General features: G+C 45.2%; 1 protein-coding gene across 4 annotated transcripts; it reads left to right on the forward strand.

Moving 5' to 3' along the window:
- Positions 1-2,807: 2,807 nt before the first annotated feature.
- Positions 2,808-26,438, forward strand: LOC125905159 (adhesion G protein-coupled receptor B1-like). 4 transcript variants are annotated; one of them, XM_049603048.1, is made up of 32 exons: positions 2,808-3,304; positions 6,377-7,281; positions 8,209-8,358; positions 8,456-8,554; positions 8,690-8,854; positions 9,315-9,479; positions 10,653-10,817; positions 10,925-11,089; positions 11,189-11,290; positions 11,386-11,492; positions 11,620-11,814; positions 11,934-12,002; positions 13,116-13,224; positions 13,707-13,850; positions 13,938-14,007; positions 14,213-14,315; positions 14,721-14,764; positions 17,290-17,416; positions 20,648-20,751; positions 20,871-20,973; positions 21,120-21,270; positions 21,381-21,450; positions 21,565-21,631; positions 21,735-21,820; positions 22,021-22,192; positions 22,344-22,439; positions 22,558-22,594; positions 22,792-23,414; positions 23,536-23,571; positions 23,676-23,780; positions 23,989-24,039; positions 24,275-26,438. In XM_049603048.1, the coding sequence occupies exons 2-32, from the start codon at positions 6,579-6,581 to the stop codon at positions 24,470-24,472; spliced, it is 4,581 nt and encodes a 1,526-aa protein (XP_049459005.1). In that variant the 5' UTR covers positions 2,808-3,304; positions 6,377-6,578; the 3' UTR covers positions 24,473-26,438. The 4 variants fall into 4 exon arrangements, with proteins under 4 accessions (XP_049459005.1, XP_049459003.1, XP_049459006.1 ...); XM_049603046.1 differs by having other exon boundaries at positions 2,810-3,304; positions 22,555-22,594; XM_049603049.1 differs by having other exon boundaries at positions 2,810-3,304; positions 8,693-8,854; positions 22,555-22,594.
- Positions 26,439-26,821: the final 383 nt, after the last annotated feature.

Below are 26,821 nucleotides of genomic sequence, written 5' to 3' on the forward strand. Positions count from 1 at the left end.
ATAAGGAGACAAGAAGGAATTTCTGCACTAGTGTTTATGCGCAGTATTAAGGTTAAAGAGACAAGTTAAAATGATTTTACTTTTTAAAAAGCAACAGTGACCAGTGCAATGAATAGAACAAGTGCTACCTCTAAATGACAGTGGGTTTAGAAGATGGTCATAACTAATATTTTGTGTGCTACTAAAAACAAATAAAATCAAAGACAATAATAGCATTAGGGCTCAACTAAGTGTTTAGACTATAATCACAATTTTCCCGGAGCCTGGGGTGATGTCTGTGAATCAATTCATTTATTTTATGTCTGATTAACAGTCCATAATTCAAAGATGTTCGATTAACAAAGATATAAAGCAAAATAGTTGATAATTGCCTTTTTAGCACTAATTACAAGGCCAGAAAAAGTGTGACAGAACACAAGGTATCAAAGAAAAGCACAATTTCACATTTTATTTACCTCCAAAAACATAATAATACAATGTTAAGGCTTTTCTTTTAGTAAGAAACACAGCACAGTATGTAGAATATTTACGAACGCTGACAGAGTTCATGACACAATTGTGGCTCTGTAATAGCAATCTGAATTTGTGCGGTGTGTCCAAATTTGGTACAAGTGCTACATCTTTTCCAGGTTATTTGTACAGAGAAATTTCCAGTCCTGCAGGTCACCATGACCACTTAGGTTATTAGGTGAATTAAAAAACATCCTATCAAACATACCAGGTTGAATTAACTGCTTCTAGAAATAACCATCATAGAAAAATGTCAATTTGTTTCTTCTCAAAATGTTATCACATATGTGAGTAATGTCATCCGTAAAAAAAAAAAGATCCAGGTCATTATTTTTGAATAGTTACAGATAGTTGACACTGAGCATGATCTTACCACAGGAAGAGCAGTGTTTAAGGTGGCCGAGATAGCACATTAGGAAATCTGCGTCTGTCTCGTAGTGCCCCTAACCCCGAGATCATGGACGGATTACTCAACAGGCCTACTGGGCAAAGGCGCAGGGGCCCGAAGTGTCAGGGGCCCACCTGGCCTTCACCTTCAAGATGTCACTCAAATAATGTGAACCGACCAGGAAGAGACTCAAAATGACCACAAAGAGACTCTAAAAGACCTCGACGAGCTGTAAGGAACCGCAAAGAGACATAAAATAACCACAAAGAGACACAAAGTTTCCACAAAAAGACCCAAACCTCAAAAAAGATGCTAAATCACCACAGCCTGTGCGTCTTGCTCCTGTGTAGGAGAAGTGGTGGGGCCTTTTTCACGTCTGTGTTGTCACATAATCTACCCATTGCCCTGACAATGTGTGACACTTTATTAAATTAGGGCTCATGGCACACATGAACTCAATAAATTCTTCGTCTCTTAAAACTACACAGGCACACTGGTTGCTTTTGAATGAGGGGCCAAAAAAACTAGTCACTAGTCACTAGGAACAAACAAAGTCGTGAAAAACTAGAATGACAGAGCAAAGCACCTGTGAGAGATGTGACCAAAAATTCTTCCTCTGGGGTCTTTGGGTACCCCATTTGGTAGGATGAGGGATTATGTAACCAGGCAAACTAATTATCGGAGGAGGAAATGACTCTTTTATGTTGCTCTGTAAAGTATACGGCAATTACCCCCAACAAGACGTGACATCTAAAAATTCCCATGCCACCACAACACAGCCTAGCATGACTCCTCACTCCCACCACGCTCAGTTTTCTTGAGGAAACCGAGGGACAGTAATGAGGAAGAACAATGACTGGTGATCACTGTGCTGTTTGGACACTTCCTGACTCATGTATTTACTTATTCTGGATTTTTCTCTCGCTCTCTCTTTCTCTCATAGCTTCACTTGAAGAGGAAGCGAGCCAACCTCACAGCAACAGGCAGACACCCACGTTAGGTTATCCCTTTCACACTGAGAACTACCCAGATCCGCCCACATCCCCAGAGAGGGAGGGAGAAAAAGGAGGAGGAAACAGGGAGGGGTGGAGGGGAGGGGGACGCCTTATTCCTGTGTGCACACGTGTGCTTGTGTATGTGAGTGTGTGTCTTGGAGAGATGTAGAGTTCAGACAGACAGACAGACGGAGACGGAGCGTGTTTCCTCTCCTGCATAACTTTACTGTCTGCACCTCCACCAGCACCACCTTTTAATTGGCTGATGTGGAGATACTGGCACTATAGCCGCCGGAACAGTTGCGCTCTCTGCACAGCTGATTTCACAAAACACCCCACATGACCATTCAGTAACTCTGATTGCCTTTTAATTAACCCCACAAAGGAGGTAATCCCTGGAGAACTGGCGAGTGCGCATGAATCCAGCATGACATGTGTATGAAATGAAGTGGATTGGGCAATAAACACGTGCTGCTTTTTGATTAACAGTGATATTTCATGGTTAATATACCTATTATCATTACACTGAACTTGTCTTTGCAATTTCATGTGAAAGAGTGACCCTCCCTGTCTCATCCCCGTGCATGCACCATGCACACCGATTCCGCTGATCCTCTTTCCGGTACCTTTGGCTCTGCGTTAATATCTGCGTAGTTTGGTGTTCATAATCGTTTGTCTCTGTCTCCATGCGCACAGATCCCTCCCTACTCTTCACATTCAGAAAGTCCCTCCCCTCCCTCCCTCCCTCCTCCGTGCGCTGACACAGTCACACTTTACACGCGCGCGCGCACACACAAACACTTCTCCCCCGCACACTCCCCCCGTCTTGGTGCTGTCTCATTCACTTCAGTACGCCATCCACGCACTGACTCCAACTTGGAGCAGGGGGGGCGGGGTTGGATATATACCTCCAAGAGGAGGCCACAAGCTACACTGAGACTGGACCCACTAGCAGTGCAAAGAGACCACAAGCAAGAAGACTCCGAAGCCGGGAGTAGAAGTACCAACCTTTATCTTGGAGCTTAGATAGAAAAGACAAGCGAGACCACAGCGTTTTGGTTCCACGGACTGTCTGCTTGGAGCTCCGATTCAACCAATTTGTCCCTCCGCTATACGCCAGTTTCTCTGGATATAGCAGCTAAACAAAGTTGGTAGTAAACTCTTTGGAGTTTGGTTAGAGTCGCAATTATTTCTTCGCTTGTGAGAGTGGACTGCACTGAAGCTTGGGATCGACCCGTCCTGGGGTCGGGCTTGGACCATCCTTTCAGCGGCTTCAAGCTCTGCGAAAGTTTTGTCCAGATCTGAAGACTTTTGAGAACACGCTCAGCAGCTGCTACCCGAGCCAGGAGTCGACACACCTGGGCGAGCGGATAGAGAGCCACTGACAAGACTTCCAAGAGACGTTGTCAAGGTAGGACAACTCTTTCATTTCTTCATTACTTTTAAATGTCTGTTTTCTGTGATTATGGCTTTGTATGTTTCTAATGGACGAAGCATAAGAAGTGACAAAGTGATGATGTGAGTGTTGTCCTGTAGCCTCTGAGTTTGTTTCATCAGAGTTGTCTGTCTCTGTCCGTGGTGCTGAAACTCTCTCTCAACTCCCTCAACCGACTTCTGCAACGTGCGTTGCTTTCTGCACACATCTGATCACCACAATGTCCGCTTCCCTCCACTCTTTGTGATTTTCTCGAAAGTTCGCTGCTCATCCACCATCTCTGTAGTCCTACAGGACTGTAGTCCTACAGGACTCAGTGATGGTGGATGAGGCGATGTGAGCGATCAGGTAGTTGCGCAGCACAAAGTTAGACGGCAGCAACAGGTTAGTTGCAACAACTTTCTGATTTCTTCGTATCACTCAGATTACATGACAGATTTGGGTGTGGTTGTGGGAGATGCCAGAATATCTTATCATTTTGTATCAGGCTGTCAAATGAGGATGATTTTGCAAAGACGTACATCTATCTTATCTCCGGTGAATCAAACACTGCTTTAATGGAGGTTTTGACAAACAGCAGACTGGATTTTATTTGCACTGCTCACTTTTCTTTAAGAAAGTAAAGCCTCCTGCACCATACAAGTCACCATAAAGATACCAATGAGTAATACATGCCTGACAGCTGAAAGCTTTGTAATACAGTCCCTGCATGAACACACACATTCTTTGAATCCCTATAAGCAGGGAGTTGCTGTCAGCAATCTGCCATGATTTGTTGAGTTTTGCAGCTTTCTCTTTTTGCTGTCACATGGATTTGCAAACAAAGCAACCAAGTAGTCCAGTTTCCTGCGCACGTGTGCAAGTATCTGCACCGGGCACAGCAGAAGAGAAGGCGTGAGCAATTTGTGGATGAAGGGTGACTTGTAATGGTCATAAAATTGTTTCTTTTTTCTGAAGTTTGCTTCAGCAGAAGATGGCATCTTGCAAAGAAAAGAGAGAGGTTAGGTAATTGTGGTTACCTGTCTGTCTTTCTCTATATATTGCATTCATAGATACACACATACACACACACACAAGGCAGAAATATATCATGCAACAGGGAGAAAGTCATTTGGACAGAGAAGCTTATAATTTACCAGCTGGAAAATCAAAAGACTGCTCTGCCAGCCTTCCAGCTGTATGCATCAGATGAATATTCATCAGTTTGTCTCAATTTTTTAACTTCAGGTTGTCTCATGTCTTTTCAAAGCTTTCTGGTTCAGGCAGTCATGCAAATTACTTAACCATCTGCAGCCTGTCACATCTCATCTTATGCCTGCACATTTCTTCTTTACAATGTAATCTCGTGTTTCTCAGTATGACTTGTGTATCTGTGATGAGACAGCCTCCTACAAAACTGTGCACAGCAGCGTAAATAGAGTGCATGGTGGTTATTTTGCAGTTCGTTTCTGCTTTTCATACTGCTCTGCAAAAAAATTACCCCTGTCTTCATACAAACAAATGGCCCACTTTACGGGCTGCCTGCTTTGCAGAAATGTTGTTGACGACAGCAAATGGACAAGCAAGAGAAAGGGACAGAATGGTGGGGAGGGGAGGTGGGGGGGTGTAGCAAATGAGCAACACAGAGTTCTTCTACGACAGCTGGACCTCTTTCTTTTCACTGCTTGCCTCATCAGATGCCCATTCATGGAGCTTCCGGTTGTTGGGAGGCGGGAGAGAAACACCCACCTACACAAAGTAGAGGTCTTTGCTGTGTTGCTCACAGAGCGGAGAGGGAGGGTTGGAGTGAGGCGGAGAGGGAGGGAGAGATGTGAGGAACGTAATTACCAGTTCTCTGTCTGAAAAGTGCAGGTGCTTCTCGATGTGAATGTCGCTGTAGGCATCAATTGTGGTGCTGTGTCTCTGCAGTGCCCCTTCTTTAAAATTAACCCCTCGGTCACATATGGAAAGCACATGCATTTATTGCTAAGCCTCAAATAACACCTTCCTTCAGACAGACACCATGATGTCTTCGGTCTGTTCCACTGACAGTAATCAGTGATAAAGGAAAGAATATGATGGGATAAAAAGGTAGAAGAGTTAGCCTGAATGCATGAGAAAGATGTTGCTGAGCAACAGTGTTGCCTCCTCTCATCTGTGCTCCAAGGAGCATCTGCCATTATTGCAGCCAGTCCAGTCAGGTACAGAAACCTAGATACTGACTTTGCACTCTTTCTCCAGGAAGGGGTTGTCATTTAGTAGCAAAAGTCAGAGTGCAAGATTAAGTAAAGTGTTTGCAAGATGAGTGTCGTGGGAACAGCAAAAAAAAAGCAATGACTGTAGATGCTTTATTTAAATGCATGAAGCCCCTCTGCAGAGTGGCATAAACGTGCATCGTTTAAGTAGTGATGCATCTTCATTAGCATGCATGCATTTGCATTAATGTGCAAGAGTGACTGTCATTTAGTCACTCTAGATGCATATATCATTTCACTCTGTGCTCTGGTATGCAGTGCAGGAAATATTCCCAAAAGCAATGTGAGGCGCCACAGCAGGGTATGTAATCACACTTCGGCATGGACGCACACAAACCGTTTTCTCTTGTTTACTGCTCAATAGGAGGAATGCTTTGCACAAATAATGGAACTAATAAGCGTCTGTGGTTGCCAGTGGCAATGCTTCTATGGACGTCAGACTGACGCACATGATTCGCGGTTCAGTTCAGTGTGTGGGAGGAAAGAGCAAGAGCTTGGAGATACCAGCCTGCTGTGAAGGACTGTAATTGCAGTGCCGGACCAATTATGTCCCAAAGAACTGGGCATTTTAGATCATCGAATCTGCCCTGAAACACTATGATCCTGATCTCAGGCAAATCCCTGATGCATAGATATCAGATCAACAATAGGTCCAATTAAAATGCATCTCATGAATATTGTGGGGGAAAAATGCATTTCATTTGCAGAGAGCTCTTATCCTGCATACTAATGTATTGTGTTTTGTTTTGATTATTTAGATGCTGGAGCGTTCTGACAAATTTTTTCTTCTTTTTCATTCCCTGTTTCTGTGCAGCTCCCTCTTTGGTACAGACATGACAGTCTGTCTGATGCACTAAAGTCTGCAAATCCTACAGTTCTCAAGAAAGGTTTCACAGAAACATCAAAAGATCTGAAGCAGGTGCAGTAACTTGCAAGAAATAAGTCAAAAAAACAACCTGGTCAAACCAGCAATCACAGAAACAAGAACAGCACCATCCTCTATCTAAGCCGACCCAATGGCGTGGTCAGCTCTTACCGGCCCTTGTGTGGCCCTCGTTCTACTCTTCTTCGGTTTGACCTCCTGCACCCCCTCCGGACCGGCCTCTGCCACCTGCGCCACCCTGGAACAGAGTCGCTTCTTTGGTGTTTTCTCCTCTACAACCACCCTGCACTCCACACCATGCTCCTGGACCCTGCAGAACCCTGATCCCCGCCGCTACACTGTCTACATGAAAATCACCAAGCCAACCGACTCCTGCGTGCCCCGCCAGATCAGAACCTTCCAGTTTGACTCCTTCATCGAGACCTCTCGCACCTACCTGGGCATGGAGAGCTTCGACGAGGTTGTTAGGCTGTGCGACGCATCAACCACCGTCACCTACCTGGAGTCCAGCAAGCAATTCCTGCAGATCCGCAAGGTGGCCCCAAGGAACGGCGTGGAGATGTTGGAGGAGCAGAGTGATGTCAGTGAGTTCAAGGCTGAGTTTCTGGTCGTGGGGAAGAGGAACCCAAGTATGCCTGCCTGCCAGATGCTGTGCCAGTGGCTTGAGAAGTGCCTGTCCAGTAGCACCCATGATTATCCCTGTGGCATCATGAACACACCTTGCCAGTGCTGGGAGGCCCCAAAGAGGAAGCCAGGAAGCTGCTACAGGGGCGGTGTCTACGTTGAGAAATGCCTTCCAGTTCCCAGAGACAACGGACGCGATGCTGAGATTATCAGTAAGTTTGTAACATGTTTGGTCTAATTTGCTCCCAGAGAAACTTTTTAAAGTTTTTAAAGTGAAGAAAAACAAAAATCTCAGGAGGTTTGTCTGAGCATCTAGCCTCCAAAGAAACAAACAGAAACAATATGTTCCCAGTATTTGCTGTGTTTTGTAATGACATCTACTGGGTTAGGTGGGGGGTCATGTTCTCAGGGGCCAGACAGCTCTGCAGGCGGTCTCCAGCTCTGCTGTCTCGCAGTGTTGGTGCCTTAGAAGCTTCTGAGGGTAATGATCCATGCCTGTAGAGCAGGGGCACAGGCGGAGGATGTGCACTCTGCCGCCACAAAGTAATGAGAAGTAAATGAAAGGTGTTAGAGTATTTGTGCAGCATCATTGGCAAGACTGCCTGAACAGCACACATCGCCAGCTCTCCATTATGTCTTAGGCAGGCTTGTTAGGATTAACGCTTGGCAAGGAACGTGGGGTTTGGGGAGGGATAGAGGGCATGTTTGTGTGTTAGGTTAGGGGGAAAGAGGAGGGGGTAGAATGAGTACAAAGACCTCACAGTCAGCTGGCAGCGGAAATCGAAGTGCAGCACTTGTGGTTGTCATAGCAACGCACCTGTTGGCTTTACACGTACAGCTCCACTGAGTTTCAGACCAGGTGGTTAAAAGCAAACAATCACCATTTCAAATGTAATAGCTATCGACTTGAGTGCTCGGTGCTGCTCACACAAAGTGTTCTTGCTCATTCTCTGCACATAATGCAAACCATCCTCACTTTCTTTTCTTGCGTAACTTTATGGAGGAAGTACTTGCTCAGTCAGGCTTTGTATACGTTTATGTACACATGAAGTGGCGAGAACTATTCAAGCTTACTGTCATTTCTTGCAAAAACATACAACCTTGCTCAATATCCCTGCTCTTCTTATCTCTTCCTGCAGAGGGCTGGGCTGGTTGGGGCCGCTGGTCAGTGTGCAGCCAGGAATGCGGCGGTGGAGTCCAGGTGCGCAGCCGATCCTGCCAGCCCGAGGATGGTGTGTGTGAGGGAACAGTTGAAGAAGGACGGGCCTGCAACCCTCAGGCCTGCATTGGTAAGCCACCTGTCATTTAGTCATTTAGTGGGGAGCACTCAGCTGCAGGTGGCTCTGATTCAATGTAATAATTATGCAATTTCCAAAATTCTTTCAGGCAAAGAGCGCAACAGGAGCCAGGGTCTGAGAGCCATTGTCGGTTTGAAGAGAGACAATGCTGATGATACTAACCATGGAGCTGTTGCAACCCAAACAGGTGAGATGGGAAGGTTTTATTCATAAGAGTTTGACACACTTAGATGGAGTAAGAATGCAGTGTAACAAAATTCTTGGTGGTGTAATTGGGGTTCTTGGTGTTCAGACCCTCTAATTCATGTTTCTTTTTTTGCAGTAGATGCTAAGACAGATGAATGGTCACCCTGGAGTGCATGCTCCATCACCTGTGGAGAGGGCTGGCAGAGCCGCACACGTGTCTGCGCAACTTCCTCCTTCACCACCCAGTGCGTTGGCCCCCTGCGTGAGAACCGGCCCTGTAACAACACAGCTGTCTGCCCCGGTAAGTTCCCAGTTCCTCTTCTCTAATGTGATTGTGACAGGAGGAGAAAGGAGAGAAAAAAGAGAGTGTGATCTTGAAGAAGTGGACACTTGGTCTTTTTGAAGTGCACAGTAGAGGTAAAAGCCATTATCCCTTAATGCTTTTCCTTTCCTCCTTTCCTATGACACCAGTCACAAAGGAAAAGTAACAAGGAGGCGTTAGAGAGGCGTTTTTGAGCTTTCACACAGTGAAATTTGGATTGTGGAAAGGCTGCAATTCAATTTCAAGTAAATCTTCCTAATAGTTTGTGCATTTGGTGCTTTGTCCAAGAGATTGTGTAAAGGACTGCCCCACCTAGTGGACAGTTTTCAAAATGTCCCTGCAGCATCTGAATCCTCAGGTGAAATTACAGTACCAGTTGCACATTTATTTAAACAAACTAACCTTCATCAAAATATCCCTTTGTGTTCTTCATGTGTAGTGGATGGTGCTTGGGATGAGTGGACCCCCTGGAGCCTGTGCTCATCCACCTGTGGCCGTGGATATCGTGACCGTACCCGCCAGTGCAAGCTGCCCCAGAATGGAGGAGAGCCTTGCCGCGGCCCTTCGAGGCAAACCAAGTTCTGCAACATCGCTGTCTGCCCAGGTGAGTCAGGGAAGATTTCTCTCATTATTGACTTAGCTTTGATGATTTCCAGTCAGATGCATAAAAGAGATTTAAAAAAAACTTTACATGAAAAAAGATCCAATGACTTTAATCTTTTACTACCATGTCAAAGAACCCGGGGCCGGGATATCTGACCCTTCAGCTAACTGAGTCATACATGAGAACTAATTAAACCACTCACTAGCATCACCACCATCACAAACAGCAACTGCAGTGGCAGGTTGGCATGACATGTGACGCATTGACAGAATAAAAGCCTCTGTGGGTATTAGTCAGTTGCTTTATAATAGTGGTAGGTGACTCATACTGCGCTCTTGGTCACTCACACATTAGAAGCTTTCCTACTCTACCACCTACTCGTGCTACTGAAAGGAATTCACTCCTTTTTTAAAGGAGTTTTTTAAAGTCAGTTTTTCCAACTTTCTCCACACCAGGTTTGGTGGTTATTATTATCACACAAAAAAAGTAATTTCCCTATCAATCCAACTGTATATTTCCTTGATGCACTGCATGCTACCATCAGCAGATGTCTCTCTGCGCCACAGCTGAATTAATGTCTGAAAGGAGAGATAGGCTGTTAGGCAAAGTCATTACTGAGAGATGATTATACTTTTGATTTGAAAATGAAAAGCTTAGAAAACTGAGTCATCCTTAATAGGCCTTTAGCATGCTCCTTTTTTTCCAATATATTTTGACCAATCTTACTTTTTTAAGTCTATGCACTTTATTCTCTCTCCCCAGCAGCATTTAATAGCAAAAATTTTAATGTTTTTGATGTTTTTATATCCCCAAATTATATCCGGAATACTAAAAGTGTTTTCTTGTAGTCGGTCATTATTCCTCCCTCACTGATGTTTTTATTTTAAAATGCCCAATATAGAGTTTTAAATGAAAAAAAGATGGGTCTCTTAGACAGAAAAATCACTTACCTGCTGAGTCAATGCACCAAACAATGCTCATAATGTCCACAATGACATCAACTTGATTTTACTTTTGACAACCAAGCCCCAACTTTGTGTTTCATTAAAGTCAGCTGAAGTAGATCATGTGAAATGTTAGTACCATCAGTGTGTGTGCCCCGATGCCTGTAGCCTGGGAGTGCATCTTGTCCTGGTGCTCTGCTGTAACTCTCTGGCCTCTGCCTCCCTCTAGTGGACGGAACCTGGAATGAGTGGTCTGCATGGAGCGAGTGTACTGCTTCCTGCTCCAACGGCACCAGGCAGAGGATCCGGGAGTGCAATGGACCATCCTACGGCGGCTCTGAGTGTCACGGCAGCTGGAAAGAGTCAGTCAACTGCTTCCTGAAAGAGTGCCCCGGTAAAAAAAGAAACTAAATTCACATATCTAAGAGTCATTGCCTAAATTAACTGAATCAGACTCATTATGGTGCAGAGTTCATGTTGTGAAATATTCTCTGTCTTTAGTTGATGGTCGCTGGCATGCGTGGAGCACTTGGAGCAGCTGCAGCAAGACTTGTGGTGGAGGCATCCAGCAGAGACAGAGAGTGTGTGAAGGACCTTTCTTTGGTGGAGAGCCTTGCCCCGGTGATAAGGCAGAGCAGAAGCGTTGCAATGAGAAGAGATGCCCTGGTTAGTGACACCTGTTCAATGCATAAGGGTGGCTGCACTACAATATAATTCAGTAAGGCCAGAGAACTTATCCTCCTACTTATCCTTGTAACTTTGCAGAGCCCCATGAGATCTGCCCTGAGGAGAACACTGGAGATGTTGTGTGGAAGAGAACCCCCGCTGGAGACATGGCTGCCATCGCCTGCCCTGCTGATGCCTCAGGTACAGAGACAACAACATGCTTTTCCTTGTGCATGTTAGATTGTTTATCATCCCCCATTATGCAACTACAAGTATGTGCTGTCTCTCATTAACAGGTCTGATTCTGCGCCGGTGCACCCTGGACGCTGTAGGTCTTGCCTCCTGGGAAAGCCCAACTCATATCAAGTGTGTCTCCAAGAACTACGAGAACATTCAGATGCTGGTAAGCCTCCTAATTAAAATCTTAAATGCCTCATCTGTTGTTTCATCATATGGCTAATTTCCCAGTAGTAAAGTCAAACAAGCCAATGTCAAAGATTCAGATTAACCTCTCGACTGTTCCTCTGCAGTCAAGGGACTACAACTCCAAAGCACAGATGGGGCAGAGTGTGGACGGGGTTGCCGAGGTGATTTCACGCCTGAGATTCTCCTCCGATGAGGGGGCCAAGTACAGCGGCGACCTCTTGGCCGTCATGGAAATCCTGGAGAACACCACTGAGTTGTGCAAGGCAACCAGGCTGAGACTGAGCAACGCTGATGTCGAGGTAAACTGAAATTGAAGAATAATAAAACCTTGTACATGTCTCTCTGACCCAAATATACTTTCTAATTAAGCTGGATTTGGTATCTTCTCACACCTGTGCCTCCATTTAATGATCTGCAGAACTACGTCCAGACAATCAGCAACTTACTGAAGGAGGAACATCGTGACAAATGGGAAGAGGCACAGCTGGTATGTGATAAGAGAGTATGTGTGAGTGTGAGTGTTTCAGGGTGAATGTGAGCAGGGGAGAGAATAAGTCTGTTGTGCTAACGATGTGATGGGATGAATGTGTACAGGATAAATTCAGGAGATTTTCGGGGTGTTTATGGGAAGTGAGGGGGTGTAGTGTTTCAATGACTTGCTGCACTTGCACTGATTAATGCTCCCAAAAGCCCTTTTAGTCACCCAAATATTGGATGAGAATAAGAGTGTTAAGCCAAGAACTAAAATGATCACAACGGCAGAAGTGTATAATCTAGATGTACCTCTTTTTTTAAGATTCATTTGTAAGTTACACTTACAGACAGACAACAGAGCTGTAACTTGTTTGACCACCTGTTGATGCACTTGTGTCATGACAAATCCTGCCACAGTGAGCAAAGAAACAGACCCCACAGATGGAGTTTCCTGGGAAAGATGAGCAAGTGTAGAAAACTTAGACAAACCAAAGACTCCCACTGCAGAGGGTAAACACATATATGCGTACAAATTGAAAACTGGATTGTGAGTAACCAAGGCCACTGCGACAGGAGAACGCAAACACGTCAAGGTGACAGAGGAGAAAGAGAGAGGAAGAGTAAGATTGAATCAGGGAGAATCACTACGCCCACTTTGCAATCTGTGAGTCTCTATGCCATCCTACATACCGATGGTGGTTGTAAGGGGACACAGACAGCACATCACATACAAGCACACACCTTGCGCCCACATCGCTGCAGTTCTGCGTCAGAGACACGCAAGTCAGGCAGCCCTCCCTTCCACCGAGCGAGAGCGAGAGGACAAAAAAACCTGAGTATGAATCAACAGCCTGCCCATTTATGGCCTTAAGGAAGTTCTGGGGTTGCATAGCAGCAAGCAGTGTGTTTTTTCTTCCTTTTTTTTCACACCACTGCCGAGTGCTCTTAAAGAATAAGTACGAGCTGGACTGACACAAGAACAGGAAATCTAGATATGAGTATGTAATCAATAAGTGGTAGCCGGAGTGCTCAATTATACTAATTGTGTAAATTGCATATAATTAATGACTTTTCCCACATCCTAACTCACCCTCCTTTTCTCTTCCATTTTTTCTCTGTTATCCAGATGGGTGCCAATGTTAAGGAGTTCCTTCGCCTTGTTGAGGACTTTGTGAACATGATCGGTATGCAAATGAGCGGCTTCCAGGACATTTATGAAGTCACCGAGAATTTAGGTGAGCCCTAATTTCCCCTGCCAGCTGCTCTCTGCTCTCGTCTAGTCAGGATGATTTGTCCTCTCTCCAGCCGGAGAGTGCATCAATCTTCATCTTGTGAATCTGAGTCCATATAAGCATCAGCAGCAGAAGGCGTCAGTTATCGCTTTGACAAGAGTGTCAAGTCCATCAGCTATACCATATCACTTGTGCCATCTTTTGGCATGACACACATATGGCTTTTACACAAGCTTCTGTCAGATACTGTAAGAATAACTGTACGCTTCACACTCTGAGTCACTGTAACTTCTGTGACTGTTTGGACTCAGTGAAGGTGACATTCGCACAGCATTTAGTAGGGGATGACTTCTCTGTTCACACACACATGAAATCAAAATGTCCTTGGCATTAGACAGTTTCTCAACCAACACAAAAAAACCCCCGTGACCTCTAAGTGCTGTTCACTGACAAAGCTCCCATCTCTCAATCTCTGTCCTACTCAGTGCTGAGCATCCACAAGCGCCCGACAACCACCAACTCCAACTTCACCTTCCCTGTGAAGGGCTGGAGAGGCATGCTGGACTGGGTCAGGACCTCTGAGGAGAAGATCACTGTGTCCCGTGATGCTCTGTCTATTGAACAGTCTGGTAAGAGCAAACAACCCGACTGTTCTACATCAACCAGTGTGCATTCTTATGAAGTAGAGTCTAAGAAGGCATTTTTGTTCCTTCCAGATGGCAACGATGCTTTTGTGACTGGCATCGTCCTCTACAGAAACCTTGCCTCTCTTCTATCCTTCCAGAGGTAATACAATTTGTCTGCTTTTATATGCATGTAAAAGGTCTGGCATGAAGTATATTTTGTGGCCACCAGATGGCGCCTCACACACTACTTTACCTCTATAGTACGTGAAGGCCTTGCAGATTCTTCATGTTAAACCATTACTATACTAACGCAACTATTATGTCTCATATGGGCTCTAACTGTGTACATTTCTCTTTCTCCACAGTAACACCACCCTCCTAAACTCCAAGGTGGTGTCAGTGATTGTCAAGCCCACCCCCACTCTGCTGTCCTCCCCTGTTGAGATTGAGTTCCCCCACCTCCACAATGTAAGTCTCTACCCAATCTAATGGAGCTTTACGAAAAATATCAACCCCCCTCTGGGTGTTTGCTCGCCGCGGCACACAGAGCCTGACATTTTGTTGACATTTGCAGTGACACTGTGACTTTTACTTATACTTGAAACCTGGCAAAGATCACAGCTGAACCAAACCGGTCAGTTGACGAAGATGATGAGGAAATCACACGCAGTAATTAGTCCCTGTATCTGAGAGGGTGCTGTTTTTAGCTTCTTGCACGTATAATGGTGGGAGGGTGACGAGAAATGTGGGCAGGTGGCTGGCAGCAAGCTGTTGCATCTCACACGCTTGTAGTACGGGATCCCAGCCTACATGTTTCCTTTTTCTGCAGAGACTCCTCACACTGACTTCTCCATCTGTCTGTCTTTTTTGCAGGGCACCATAAATGAGACATGCCTCTCATGGGACGAGAGCGAAACGTAAGTGTTGAGCACAGTGGTTTTTCTTCCTAAACATGCAGCTAACCATCACTCGTGTCTGCTTTCTGTTCTGGGTGGCCTTGTAAGCCGCTTGTTCATCTCCTCACTTGTAGCCTAGGTCCTTGCAGTCAGGCATCTGTCACTGCATATGAACACACAGCCCCCTCACCCCCCCAGATCCACACTCACCGGAGAGAGAGCAGGCATTTTTCATGTCAGTCATCTCCAACAAGGAGGACAAAACAATGTCACAACATGTTGACCCCTCTCTCCCAGCCAGAAGCAACCAGACCTCCCTCGGACATCTGACATACTTACTGCATGACACACAGACTTAAATGACAACCTCAGTGATCCTCAGTGGTTCCGCTTGAGTGACACTTCACTTCGATCTAACCGTGTCCTGCATCGCTTTAAATGAACCACATCCTGGGGAGGGATAAACACACAGGCATCACTCCTAACCTCATTACATACATCAGTGAGTAAACTCATTGCAGCGTCCCTATAGGTCACACCGCAGAGTGTCAATCTAAAGACAATGGCAGCTCTCCCTCCCTAGCCTCTAAGTCGTGTTCATGTGTCACCGCCAGGGTTAATGGCTATGGTGCGTGGGAGTTTTTAAAGACGCTTAAATGCATCTGAATGACTTATGAAAGGAGCTCCTGGTGGCCTTGCGTGGATCAATCAGCCCCAGGCCTACTCTGCCCTCCTGAAGAATACACAGGTGGACCATTTGCATTTAGATAGATTTGTACACTTGTGGAGGACAGATAAGAAATGACAATGCACCTGCACCCGATACCCCCCACACCTCTTTTACATACACAACCAGAGTCAAAGCAAAAGCAAAAATGAATCGAAGGAGAAAATGTAATTAACTCTTTTGCTTTCGGAAGAAGGGCAATGTGCTTCTAGTCAAATTAGATTCACTTTTGACGACGGATGTGATTAATGGGAGGATAGAGACAGTGGAGAGGAAGCTGATGGCAGAGTTTGGGGTCAACATTTGCAGAGCTGCATCTGTTTGATCATAGGAAGTGCTCCATGAGCTCCTGTGAACTTAAACCAGATAAAATGATGTGCAGCTTTTTGTGACAAAAGATATGGAACAAATTACAGGGCCACACATGCTTCTTTTTTTTCTTCTTTTTGGCTTACTTCGCATCACGCAACATTTAACCCATCTGCATGATATGACAGCTCCGACATAACACGCATTAAACTGTGCAGCCAAGCCTGCTGAGATGCCATTTCAGTTAACTGGCACGATGAGTTTGCCCCGCGGCCCGAGCGCCCATGACACTCTGCACCAGGCAGGACCTGCTGGCTATGATGCCTCTCTGTATTCACCAGTCAGTCAGAGCCGCAGGGTGCTGCTCACTGCCTCAGCCTCCTCTGTGCTCTGTGGCATCTGCTGCTGCTCAGATCTCAGAACAAAATGTTGTAGATGCAGTCATTTTTAGAAGTTGATTTGTCATCAGACGAGAGGTGCATCTCGTTGAATAGATGGCCTCAGTGAAGCACTCATTATTGATTTTGCTTGTAATGTAATTTATCCATTTTTTTGCTAAACCAGGGTTGGCACAGTGTGAGTGAGGACAATCCAGACTGATATCATACATATATTATGTCAAAACTCACTTTTATTTTGAAGGAAAACACAGGGAGTGCTGTGCTGGCTCAAGAAACAATGTGTTAGTGTTGGTAAAAAATAGGGGCTCTTCAAAAGTAGGGCAAGTAGTTAAATAAGAATAAAAACCAATGACTGTCCAGCTAATTTAATGTAAAAGTCAATGGTAGAGGTTGGCATCCTGATAGGAGCATCAAACTGTAACTTAAAGATTATTCAATAATACATGGATGACCAGTGTGTTTCAACTTTAACAGGCTTTCACCAGGGTTTTATTTCTTAATTATCACTTTGATTTTGCTTTAGATTGCATAAATGCAAACATCAATCAGCTGGAGTGTAGATTTCCTCACTGTGAAAACATATGGAAATCATAAATCAGATTGTCTTCACATTCCCCCTCCTTCTGTTTCAAAAGAGGGAACACATTGTCCTTTGTCCCCGAATGCACTGGGTAAGTGTTGCCAATAATCTCATGTCTGCTGAGGAAAGATTGCCACAAAAAAAAACAAAAAACATACAAATGATGCTAATAATGAGATTAATGAAGGCCTATCACCATTAATCACAGCACAGATGGGTATTAATCACATAAATGTGAACCATCAAGGCTTCCCTGAGATGCAACTGCACCTCAAGTTATATAAAATAGTATTTAATTTTCTCACACTTGATATTTCAGTGTGTGAGTGTTATATAAAATGTGAAACAATGTGTCTGCATTGGGCTCTTAAACATGCAGTCCTGATGGGCCTGCCATAAATAGAATATTCTGAATGTCTTTTTTTAATCATATATATGAGAAATAAAAAAAAAAGAGGCATTCACAGAGAGATTTGTCAGATCTCTCCTCTCCTCCTAACCCGTCCTTTCCCTCTCCTTCCCTGTGCAGTTCCTCTCTGCTTGGGTCTTGGTCTGCTCGGAGCTGCAGAGCGGTCCCCGTTCATTCATTCAGAACCAAATGCGTGTGTGACAGCCTCTCCACCTTCGCCATTTTAGCGCGCGTCAACTTCGACACGGTAAGTCTTCTGTCTTTTAACAATGGGTGCTCGGTTGTTTTTGTCAAACATTATATGTTTCGTGCAGTCAGTGTGTGTGTGTGTGTGTGTGTGTGTGTATGTGTGTGTGTGAATGCGGATAGGACTTGTTGTTTTCGAGCGCTTTGCTGTAGCGCTGCCTGCCAGCACCTCTTTGTCTCCGTGCAGGTGCCGCTGCTGATCGGAGAATTACAGAATCTGTTTTATGTTGAAAATAACCGAGCAACGTGTTGATATGCAGGATTTGCATTTAGGTTTTAAAACTATAGAATACTGGCATGTCGATTTTTTTGCACGAGCTCGTTACTTGAAGCATATGTGCTGGCAATCGGCCGCATAATCGACATAGGCTAATTAATATGATAGCACCTATGGGAAATAGCGTATGCACTCAATCGCATGACAATTAAATTCTTTGTTCAGTCATTCAAAATGACACACGATTATCGTGTAATCTGGCTTTGCATTTTCCGACTATGCATGATTTATGAATAATGCATGTAAGATTAAATAAACAGAGTTAGCGTAAAGGGCTTTTTTGCCTTTATTATACACGAAATCTGTTTCATGCGCAAAGACAATGTGTAATTTTCCTCCATAGACTGTGTTGCCTCTCGAGCCGCTCGTTCTCCAGTTGCCGTGGCAACGGCTTCTGCAGCGCAAACTCGGCCTGTGTGATTTTTGATAACTGAGATGCTGAGGAGGGGGGAAAAAAACACACCTCATTTCTGCTCTGTGCAGCCCCCCAGGACATAAGGAATGGTGTGCCCATCTCTGCTGTGCATCTGATATCAGCTGCACACATGAAAGCAATCAACAGATGTCTTTAAGTTTGAGGAAATGTGTATTTAAAATGTGCATTTTGTTGATTTCCTCCTTTAAGTAGCAGAACAGCTCCTGAATTCACACTGCAGTGTTTTTCCTGTTGCTAAGCCCGCTCAGTCTCCTCTTTCTCTTTCCCCCAACCTGTTGTTTACATCCTCAATTTGATTTGTCTTGCTGTTGCCAGTCTGAACAGCGCCTCCCATATTTGTTATAGGCTGCACATACCCCCCCTCCTTCCAACCTCCTGCAACAGTAAAAAGGCAGCTGCGCCAATCATTCCAGTGTGCCAGTATCTCTGAATTCTCGATTACATCCACCCCCCACCCCCCCACCCCCCCTTCCTCTTCGGCCACAGCAGCAAGCCTGAAAATGCCAGAGAGGCGGACCAATAAGAGACAGACGTCTGGTCATGCACTGATGGTTCCTCCTCTCTCCCTCCCGCCTGCCTCTCCAGCCATCCTTTGATGTGTGCCGTGGACATTTTCAATAACGTCTTCCCATGTATGAGAAACACCAGAGAGGGAGAGATGTGGAAAAACAGCCAGATACTGCAGTGTGTTAGCTCTCATTCGATATGGTCTGATATCAGTGGGTCTGTAGCATCATGTGTGTTGGAGGCATGATGGTCCAGTGGGAGCAGCCCACATAGTTAGTACAGCAGATGCCCTTGTCCACTGGGTTAATCAATTTCAAAAGACAGCAGAGCAAGTGTGTTTCTCTGCACATTTCTCTCCCTTTACCTGCCTCACATTCGTTCAAAATGGGAACACGTGATTCGGTCAAGGACAGGCAGAAGACATGCTTCATATTTAGGTCAAACTGGCTGTCTGGATTTCACTCAGAGGCCTATGGTGCAAGCGTCAACCCAGATATAGAGATTGGGAAGAGAGGGAACAGAACATACTGTATCGCCCTTGTTATTTTTTCCTCTCCCCAGATTCAGTAAAGGCTGAAGCAAAAAGACAGCACACCGCTCTGCTATCTGCCATCTGTTTTGGGGCGCTTCTGATGTAGTTGGATAGATTTTGAAACAAATTTGCCACACTAAATTAGTCTTTGGCTGCCGTAGGCCGGACTCCACCAGCTGTGCTTCGATATCAGAAAAGCCTATGTGGAGCACATATTGAGAGAAACAGTCCTTTAAGGGTCAGTATTGTGCCATTTAAATTCACTATCGACAATGGCAAACATACTGGAAGCCATGATTCACATACGCTTGCAGTATAAGGATTTATGGCTGTCATAAATCAAATGAAGGCCAAAGAGGTATCCATCTCTTCCCCCTCTATCTGTGCTGATTTGATACCAGCAGATTTATCATATTATCACTCACCTTTTTGGACTTTTCTTGCCCTTTTCCCCCTCAACACATTATCAACAATATAATCACACTATCTGTCAATGAGGGTGACTTCATCCTAGGTGGTTTTTATCCAGCTCACACATTTTGTGGCGATGACATCTTGATCAGAGGTGTTAGATTAACTCATAGCCGTATCAAAGCCACTCAAGTGGGTGTGAGACAGACCAGGATTATAGACACAGTGAGACCACACATTTAGCTGCTGGTGGGTTGTAGGTGTGTTAGGCCAGGCAGCGAGGGCTTTGGGAAATTTCAAGGAGCTGAGATTTGTGTGTGCAGCAGCGACCCGTCGGCCCTCCAGGTGAATGAGCAGCAGGAGAGACAGGCAAAAGACAATCCCTCCTCGGTTCCCTCCACCAGAGGTTCGGTGCCAGGGCTGTTTGAAACATGAGGCGGTCAGCGCCACTGGCAGTGGCAGGCGCTAAGCTGCTCTCAGAGATCAGAAGGGCAGGTGGTGGCAGATTAATGCACAGGTGATAATGGTCCACCTGTTCACTCCTGCAGGGATGGGCTAGGAGCTGCTGGTGGGCACAGTAACACCAACCTAGTGAGAAAATGCAGCGAAAGGGGAGAGAAAAAGAGGAGCTAAGGATGTCTGTCAGTGATTAGAAGGTTGCTGTAGCAGCTCACACTAATGACTGAACACAGCAACCCCTGTGAACTGCCCCTGAGATTTGAACAACCCCCCTCTTTGCTTAGTGGAGAGAGATTTATGTGCAGTATCCTCCTCGCCTCATTTGCTGACTCAAAAGCGCACTGGAGAAACGCAGTGACCCTGACCATTTGTTTAGTTTGCCGCTCCATCTTTCTGACATGTTCACCTTGGGGTCACCTTGCCTCAGCCATGGCCTGATTGTGCCATTCAACTGTTCGCCTACAGGGAGCTGTCTGCTCTTCCAGATAGCGCACACCCAGAGGCTTCGCCAGTGTGTGCACATGTGTGTGTGCTGGTCTCCCCTCTGCATGAATGTGTGTGTTTGTAATCAGCTCTAAGAGGCATGTTTGGTCCTGTCTCCTCTCTGTAGATGATGGACAAGGCACTGCTCCCATCCGTGACTCTCATCGTTGGCTGTGGGGTCTCCTCTCTCACCCTGCTGCTCCTCATCATCATCTATGTCTCCGTGTGGAAGTAAGTAGCCCTAACAGCAAAGTCCAGCATGTCGGCCTCTAACATTACACGCTGTGTGCTCTGGTTTCCTCTACCTCCCTAAACGCCTTCTTTTCTTCTCCTTTTTTTCAAAACTCTAGGTACATCCGCTCCGAGCGCTCCGTTATCCTCATCAACTTCTGCCTCTCCATTATATGCTCCAATGCCCTCATTCTCATTGGACAAACTCAGGCTCGCAACAAGGTAAGGCACTACTCCAGTCAATCCTAACCTCTCTTTCAAAACCTCTCTGGAACTCACTGCTTTGGGGATTTTGCAAGTAGCAGCGCCACTGACACAGATTTCCCATCTTTTCCTCTCCGTCTCTCCTTCCTTCTGGGCGCTCACAGGTGGTGTGCACTCTTGTCGCTGCTCTCCTGCACTTCTTTTTCCTCTCCTCTTTCTGCTGGGTGCTGACAGAAGCTTGGCAGTCCTACATGGCTGTCACTGGTCGTCTGCGCAACCGCATCATCCGCAAGCGCTTCTTATGTTTGGGCTGGGGTAAGAGCACCTGTCTTTATGTTCATCTCTCTTTTTTTCTCTTGCATCACTTTTCTCAAATGCCTTTTTATCTTCGAAGGCTCTAACTTTGCATGTTTCCTATCTTGCAGGCCTTCCTGCACTGGTTGTGGCTGTGTCTGTCGGTTTCACAAAAGCTAAAGGATACGGCACTGTCAACTAGTAAGTCAAGTCTCAAGCTGCTGAATTTAGGCTTCCTCTTTTTTCCCTGCATTTATTCTGAAAAGCTCCTCTCTTAGCTCAAGGATTAATAATTCTCCTCCTTCGCTTTCCTAGCTGCTGGCTGTCTCTTGAAGGCGGACTCCTCTACTCCTTTGTTGGCCCTGCTGCAGCTGTTGTTTTGGTACGCATCCTGACTTTGGCATCCCAATCCATCACAATACGTAGTCTGTTTGTAAATGCATTATCTCTTATTAAATTGTCTCATCCCTTTTTCTTGCAAACAGGTGAATATGGTCATTGGTATTCTGGTCTTCAACAAGCTGGTGTCCAAGGACGGCATCACCGATGTGAAGCTGAAGGAGAGAGCTGGGTAGGTCTTATTGATCTTCTCCGTACACCAGAGTATTGCGCTTATCACCCTCATCAGTGCCATTACAGGTATATTGATGATGTGCTTTGATATCAAGCATCACAATCAAACAACAGGAGGGAATAGAGCTCTGCTAGGCGAAAAAAAGTTGTCCATTGCGGCCTGTGTGATTCTAATCTGTTGTTTTCTCACCTTTGCAGAGCATCACTCTGGAGCTCCTGCGTGGTTCTGCCCCTCCTGGCCCTCACCTGGATGTCCGCAGTCCTGGCCATCACCGACCGCCGCTCTGCCCTCTTCCAGATCCTTTTCGCCGTCTTTGACTCTCTGGAGGGTTTCATCATTGTCATGGTTCATTGTATTCTGCGTAGAGAGGTAAGGAAAAATATCTAGATGAGATAAAGAAAGAGGAATTAAAACAAAAAGGAAAGTTACTAGGAAACTTGTTAGTTTGGTTTTCTGAATGGGGTTACACAAGCTGTGGTTCAGATGCAATTATCTGAAATTTTTCCCCTCCATCCATTAGGTTCAAGAAGCTGTAAAGTGCAGAGTGGTCGACCGCAAGGACGACGGCAATGGAGACTCTGGCAGTTCCCATCACAATGGCCACACCCAGCATATGGTAAATTTCTTGGCTTATTGCCTTTTTAATGTCTTGAGTGCCTCTTGCATTTTACCCCTAAATGAATATGTGCATACATTAAGCACTGATAGAACATTTTTTATTCGTTTATCAGCAGACTGATAACGAAAAGGATGGAGATTCAAGCAGACAAGGTAAGCCCCTTTTACATCAGCTTTTTCCTCTCGCTCTTAACCATTTTTCCATTTGCATTTAAATTTCTGCAAGCCTTGCACTTAAAACATCTGATCATACATAAAGATAAAACATATTTATTTAACCAGTTCCTCTTTCTAGACATGGCATGGCTCTATATTGTTTTTAAATCTCTCTCTTACCATTTATTTAAAAGGAATGAAGAGCTCCTCTGAGGAGAAGATGCCTCCTCCTCAGCTGCCTCTTCCCATGGGCTCCAACTTCCACACCCTGCCATCCAACCCTAGCAAGAGCCACATGCAGGCCGTCCCCGAATATTCCAGCCACACCCTCACCCTGAAGAGAGAGAAGAGCCGCCTGGCCGGAGGAGTCGACCCATCCTGTGGAAAACCCGTGTATGTCTGCGAAGGGGAGCTCTTCAAGCAGCTGGACGCCGATCTCGCTCGGGCTCAGGCCGAGGGAAGCATCACCGACGGCAGCAGTTACGTCCTCATGCCCAACACCACCTCCACCCTGAGGTCCAAGCCCAAGGACGACCCCACCAAATACAACATCAGCGTGGAGCAACTGCCCCAGGCCAGACTGATGCACCTCAGCGGGCCCTTTGCCGAGCCCCAGGCTGCTTTCGGGATGAAGTCGGTCCCTCTGGACCAGGTCAGCGTGTCGTACTCTGAGAGAGACTCGCCCATCCAGAACATCCACAACATGTCCAGTGAGTCTCACATCACCCACAGCAGCCTGGAGAACACCTTTGAGTCCATGAACTCCATGATGTCCAAGAGTGAGACCATCTCCACACTGTCCATGAGCTCCTTGGAGGTAAGAGGAGATGGAATAGTGTGACCTCTTGCGGAATAGTTGAATTGTGTATTCCTGTGCAATATCTCTAATATGCATCTGAAACTAAACCAACTTTCTTTTTCTTAATTTTTCTTTGCAGAGACAGAAATCTCGTTATGCTGAGTTGGACTTTGAGGTAAATATTGTTTTGGTTACTGTCTTTTGAAAACATCCATTAAATGTATTGTATGAAGCATCAATATTTTGAAAATAAAATGTTTATGTCTTTGTCTTCTCTAGAAAATAATGCACACAAAGAAACGCCACCAGAACATGTTCCAGGACCTTAACAGGAAGCTACATCACGCTGAGAAAGACAGGGAATCACCTGCTTCTGACAGCAAGGTAACATATCAGGATATTGTGCTCATCATCCATTTCCATAGGCATTCATTTTCAGGAAACGCAAACAAAACATGGGAAACAAAATAGAGGCACTTAAAAGGAGTTCTTTGGTGTGAGAATGGCCTTATAAAACATCCAGTGACTTGTGTGTTGAGCTGGGGTTGTGGTCATTTGATTAAGGATGTATTTTCTTCCTTCCTTCTTACAGTCTGTGAGATGGAGTGTGTCTTCAGGAGGAAGTGACAAAACGAACCACAGTGTGAGTGTTTATATACAAACTCACATGCTCAAATTTATTTCCCTGCCTGTAAACCAGACACACAATCAGATATTACACTTGCCTCAAGGAGGAATCATTTCCCCTAATGACATTCATTATTAGAAAAATCACCTCTGATGCAATGAAGCCCATTTCATTTTGATTAAATCAGGAATTTGCTCACGGCTAATGGGTGGCACCTGTGTTAAAGTAGCCCCTCTTTGTACCTTCACAGGACAAACAGCAGGGTCCGATGGAGAGGCCATGGGAAGGAGTCCGGGGAATACAGCAGTCGCCCCCTGCATGGGTGCGTAAAGACCTGGAGCCCCTCGCTGCCTCACCTCTGGAGCTGCACTCTGTGGAATGGGAGAAGGCCGGCACCACCATCCCTCTGGTGGGGCAGGACATCATCGACCTGCAGACGGAGGTCTGAGGGGGAGGAGGGGGGCTAGAGAAGCCACCTGATTTCACCTCGTTCACCTTTTTGGTTTGGGAATGGGATCCTGAATGGATAGAGTAGAGGAAACCAAGAATGGGAGGAAGTGAGAAAGTAGGTCCCAGAACCAGTGTCTTCAAACCCTCAACCAGAGCAGGAAGTGAAAGGGAGAGGAGGAGTGGTGGAGGAGTGGATGTGGTGGTGGTGATGGGATGTTTAATGTAGCTTCTCTGTGTGGACTTAAAGCATCTCGTGTCAGAGTGCTCTGAAGGTCAAAGGGTAAGTGAAGCGGTCAGTGGTTTCCATGGACCAGGACTGGCTGTGGTTCCATTAACGCTTCACTGGGAGCTTCCTGAACCCCTGGTTCAGAAGATGTGGTCGACATGTCTGTGCTTCTTTTTTCCTTCAACTCAACTTTGGAGAAAAATGAGATAATACGGTCCGTCCTCCCGACTTCTCGGGAGGGACAACCGGAACTCTTGGCTGCTTCAAGCCAAGCTACCTTCCAAAATACAGCAAGGCGAGAGAGCATAAGAGACCAGTTTCATGCTTGGAGTCCAACACTCTGCATTTTAGTAGATGGGCACACGCATTTTGTTTTTGTGGGTTTTTTTCTTTTCCTGTGTTTGTTTGCTTCACACCTGGAACTGCTTCAAAAAGCCTAAAACAAGACTCTTCCATGAGACTCTCTGTACTGAGAATATAACTCTACTACAGGCTTTATCATACAGATAGAGCTCCATTGCTGTTATCATCATGGTTATTATTATTATTATTACAATTATTATTGTTAGTGTTATGATTATCATTATTATTGTCATTATTGAGTTTATAGCCTATATTCTGATTTGATCATCCCCCTCATCACTGTCAGACACAAGATTATTGTGTTTGTGTTGTGACCTATAACATTAGGCTCCAAAAAAAACAGATTCAATGCATCTTCAATATGTTCTGAGCCCATATGAACTGCATCGGGACAAACATACTGAGTGGTGATGGAGGTGGTTATAATGTCCTGGTTTTCTCCAGCATTCTGCTTTAATACCAAAACACCAGCACCAGGATGAACACAGACTCTCACACAGGAAGAGCAGTGCACTCTGGAGAAATGCTGGGTGGAAATGTTAAGAGGTCGACGGGGGGATACCGCCCCTCTCAGCTGGCACAAGATGCAGGCTCTTCCATGTCGTACATGTGGATTCTAGGGATCAGCGAGACCTTTCATCATCGCCCTTTTGTTTCTCAGCCTTGCAGGACTCTAGGACAGAGCAGAGGCTCCTGGCGCTGATGTACCTTCCAGTGCAGCGCCGGGTCCTCGAGACTTCAACACATTTGTGTTTTCAGCCATCAGTGTGAAATAGTGCAATATGATGGGCGCTTGATGCTCAAGCAAGACTGATATTATGATTTAGGCAGAATCTTTTCTTACCAATGTTTCAAAATTTTTATACCATCTTCCTCATATAGATGCTTTATGGGAATATTGTATAACAAATCTGTATTAGTAATTCAAGGAATTTATTCACTAGAGATTTGTTAGCGCAAGACTCCATATTTGGAGCTCTCTGTGACAGGTAGATAATTGTACTTCTATAAAGCAAACATTATATAGGATGAATGATAGCCTATGAATATCTCTAAACTGTGCTTCAGGATATTTTTGTTATTACTCTCCACTGTTAAGTGGTGGGTAATAGAACCTCATGTCTTCTGTAACAGTGTGTTTTTGATAACCTTGTCAGTAACTCAGTAGTATGTACTACCAGCCAATTTCCCTTTCCCTTCGAATTCTTAAGTCCTACCCTGAGCCCAATTCATACCTCGAGTTACTTGTACTGAATACCCATTTGTATTTTCTTGTCACAGCTCTGTTTATTACGTTCTGTTTGACCTCCTGTAAATGTACAGTTTTCACAGCACAAAATGAATGTGACTTATTTCTAATAAAACACATCTATATTCCATGAAAAAAATGTGATCCTTCATTATTGGCAGATAAACACTTTGAAATGGTGAAATACAACTTTAAAGGTGCAGAGTGTGAGATTAAGTGGCATTTAGCTGTGAATAATATTCTATGAGCCAAATGGGATGCCTGGTTAGAGTTCATTGTTCGGGAGGTTTTTACCATGAGCAGAATTATCTTCAGGGGTTTCCTCCTCTCCTAAACTAACAGACCAGGTGAAAAAAAACACAGTAAAAACACTGAATAAAGCAGTTTCACGTATGTCAACCATGCTGTTTGGCTCATTACAAATGGGCCACCACCCCAGCACCTGCTAATGTGTGCTCCATTTTTTTTCTCTGATTACTTAAGATCCAGATGCTCAGGAGGTTTTTACT

This window comes from Epinephelus fuscoguttatus, linkage group LG17 (genome assembly GCF_011397635.1).
Source record: "Epinephelus fuscoguttatus linkage group LG17, E.fuscoguttatus.final_Chr_v1".
NCBI classification, from domain to species: domain Eukaryota; kingdom Metazoa; phylum Chordata; class Actinopteri; order Perciformes; family Serranidae; genus Epinephelus; species Epinephelus fuscoguttatus.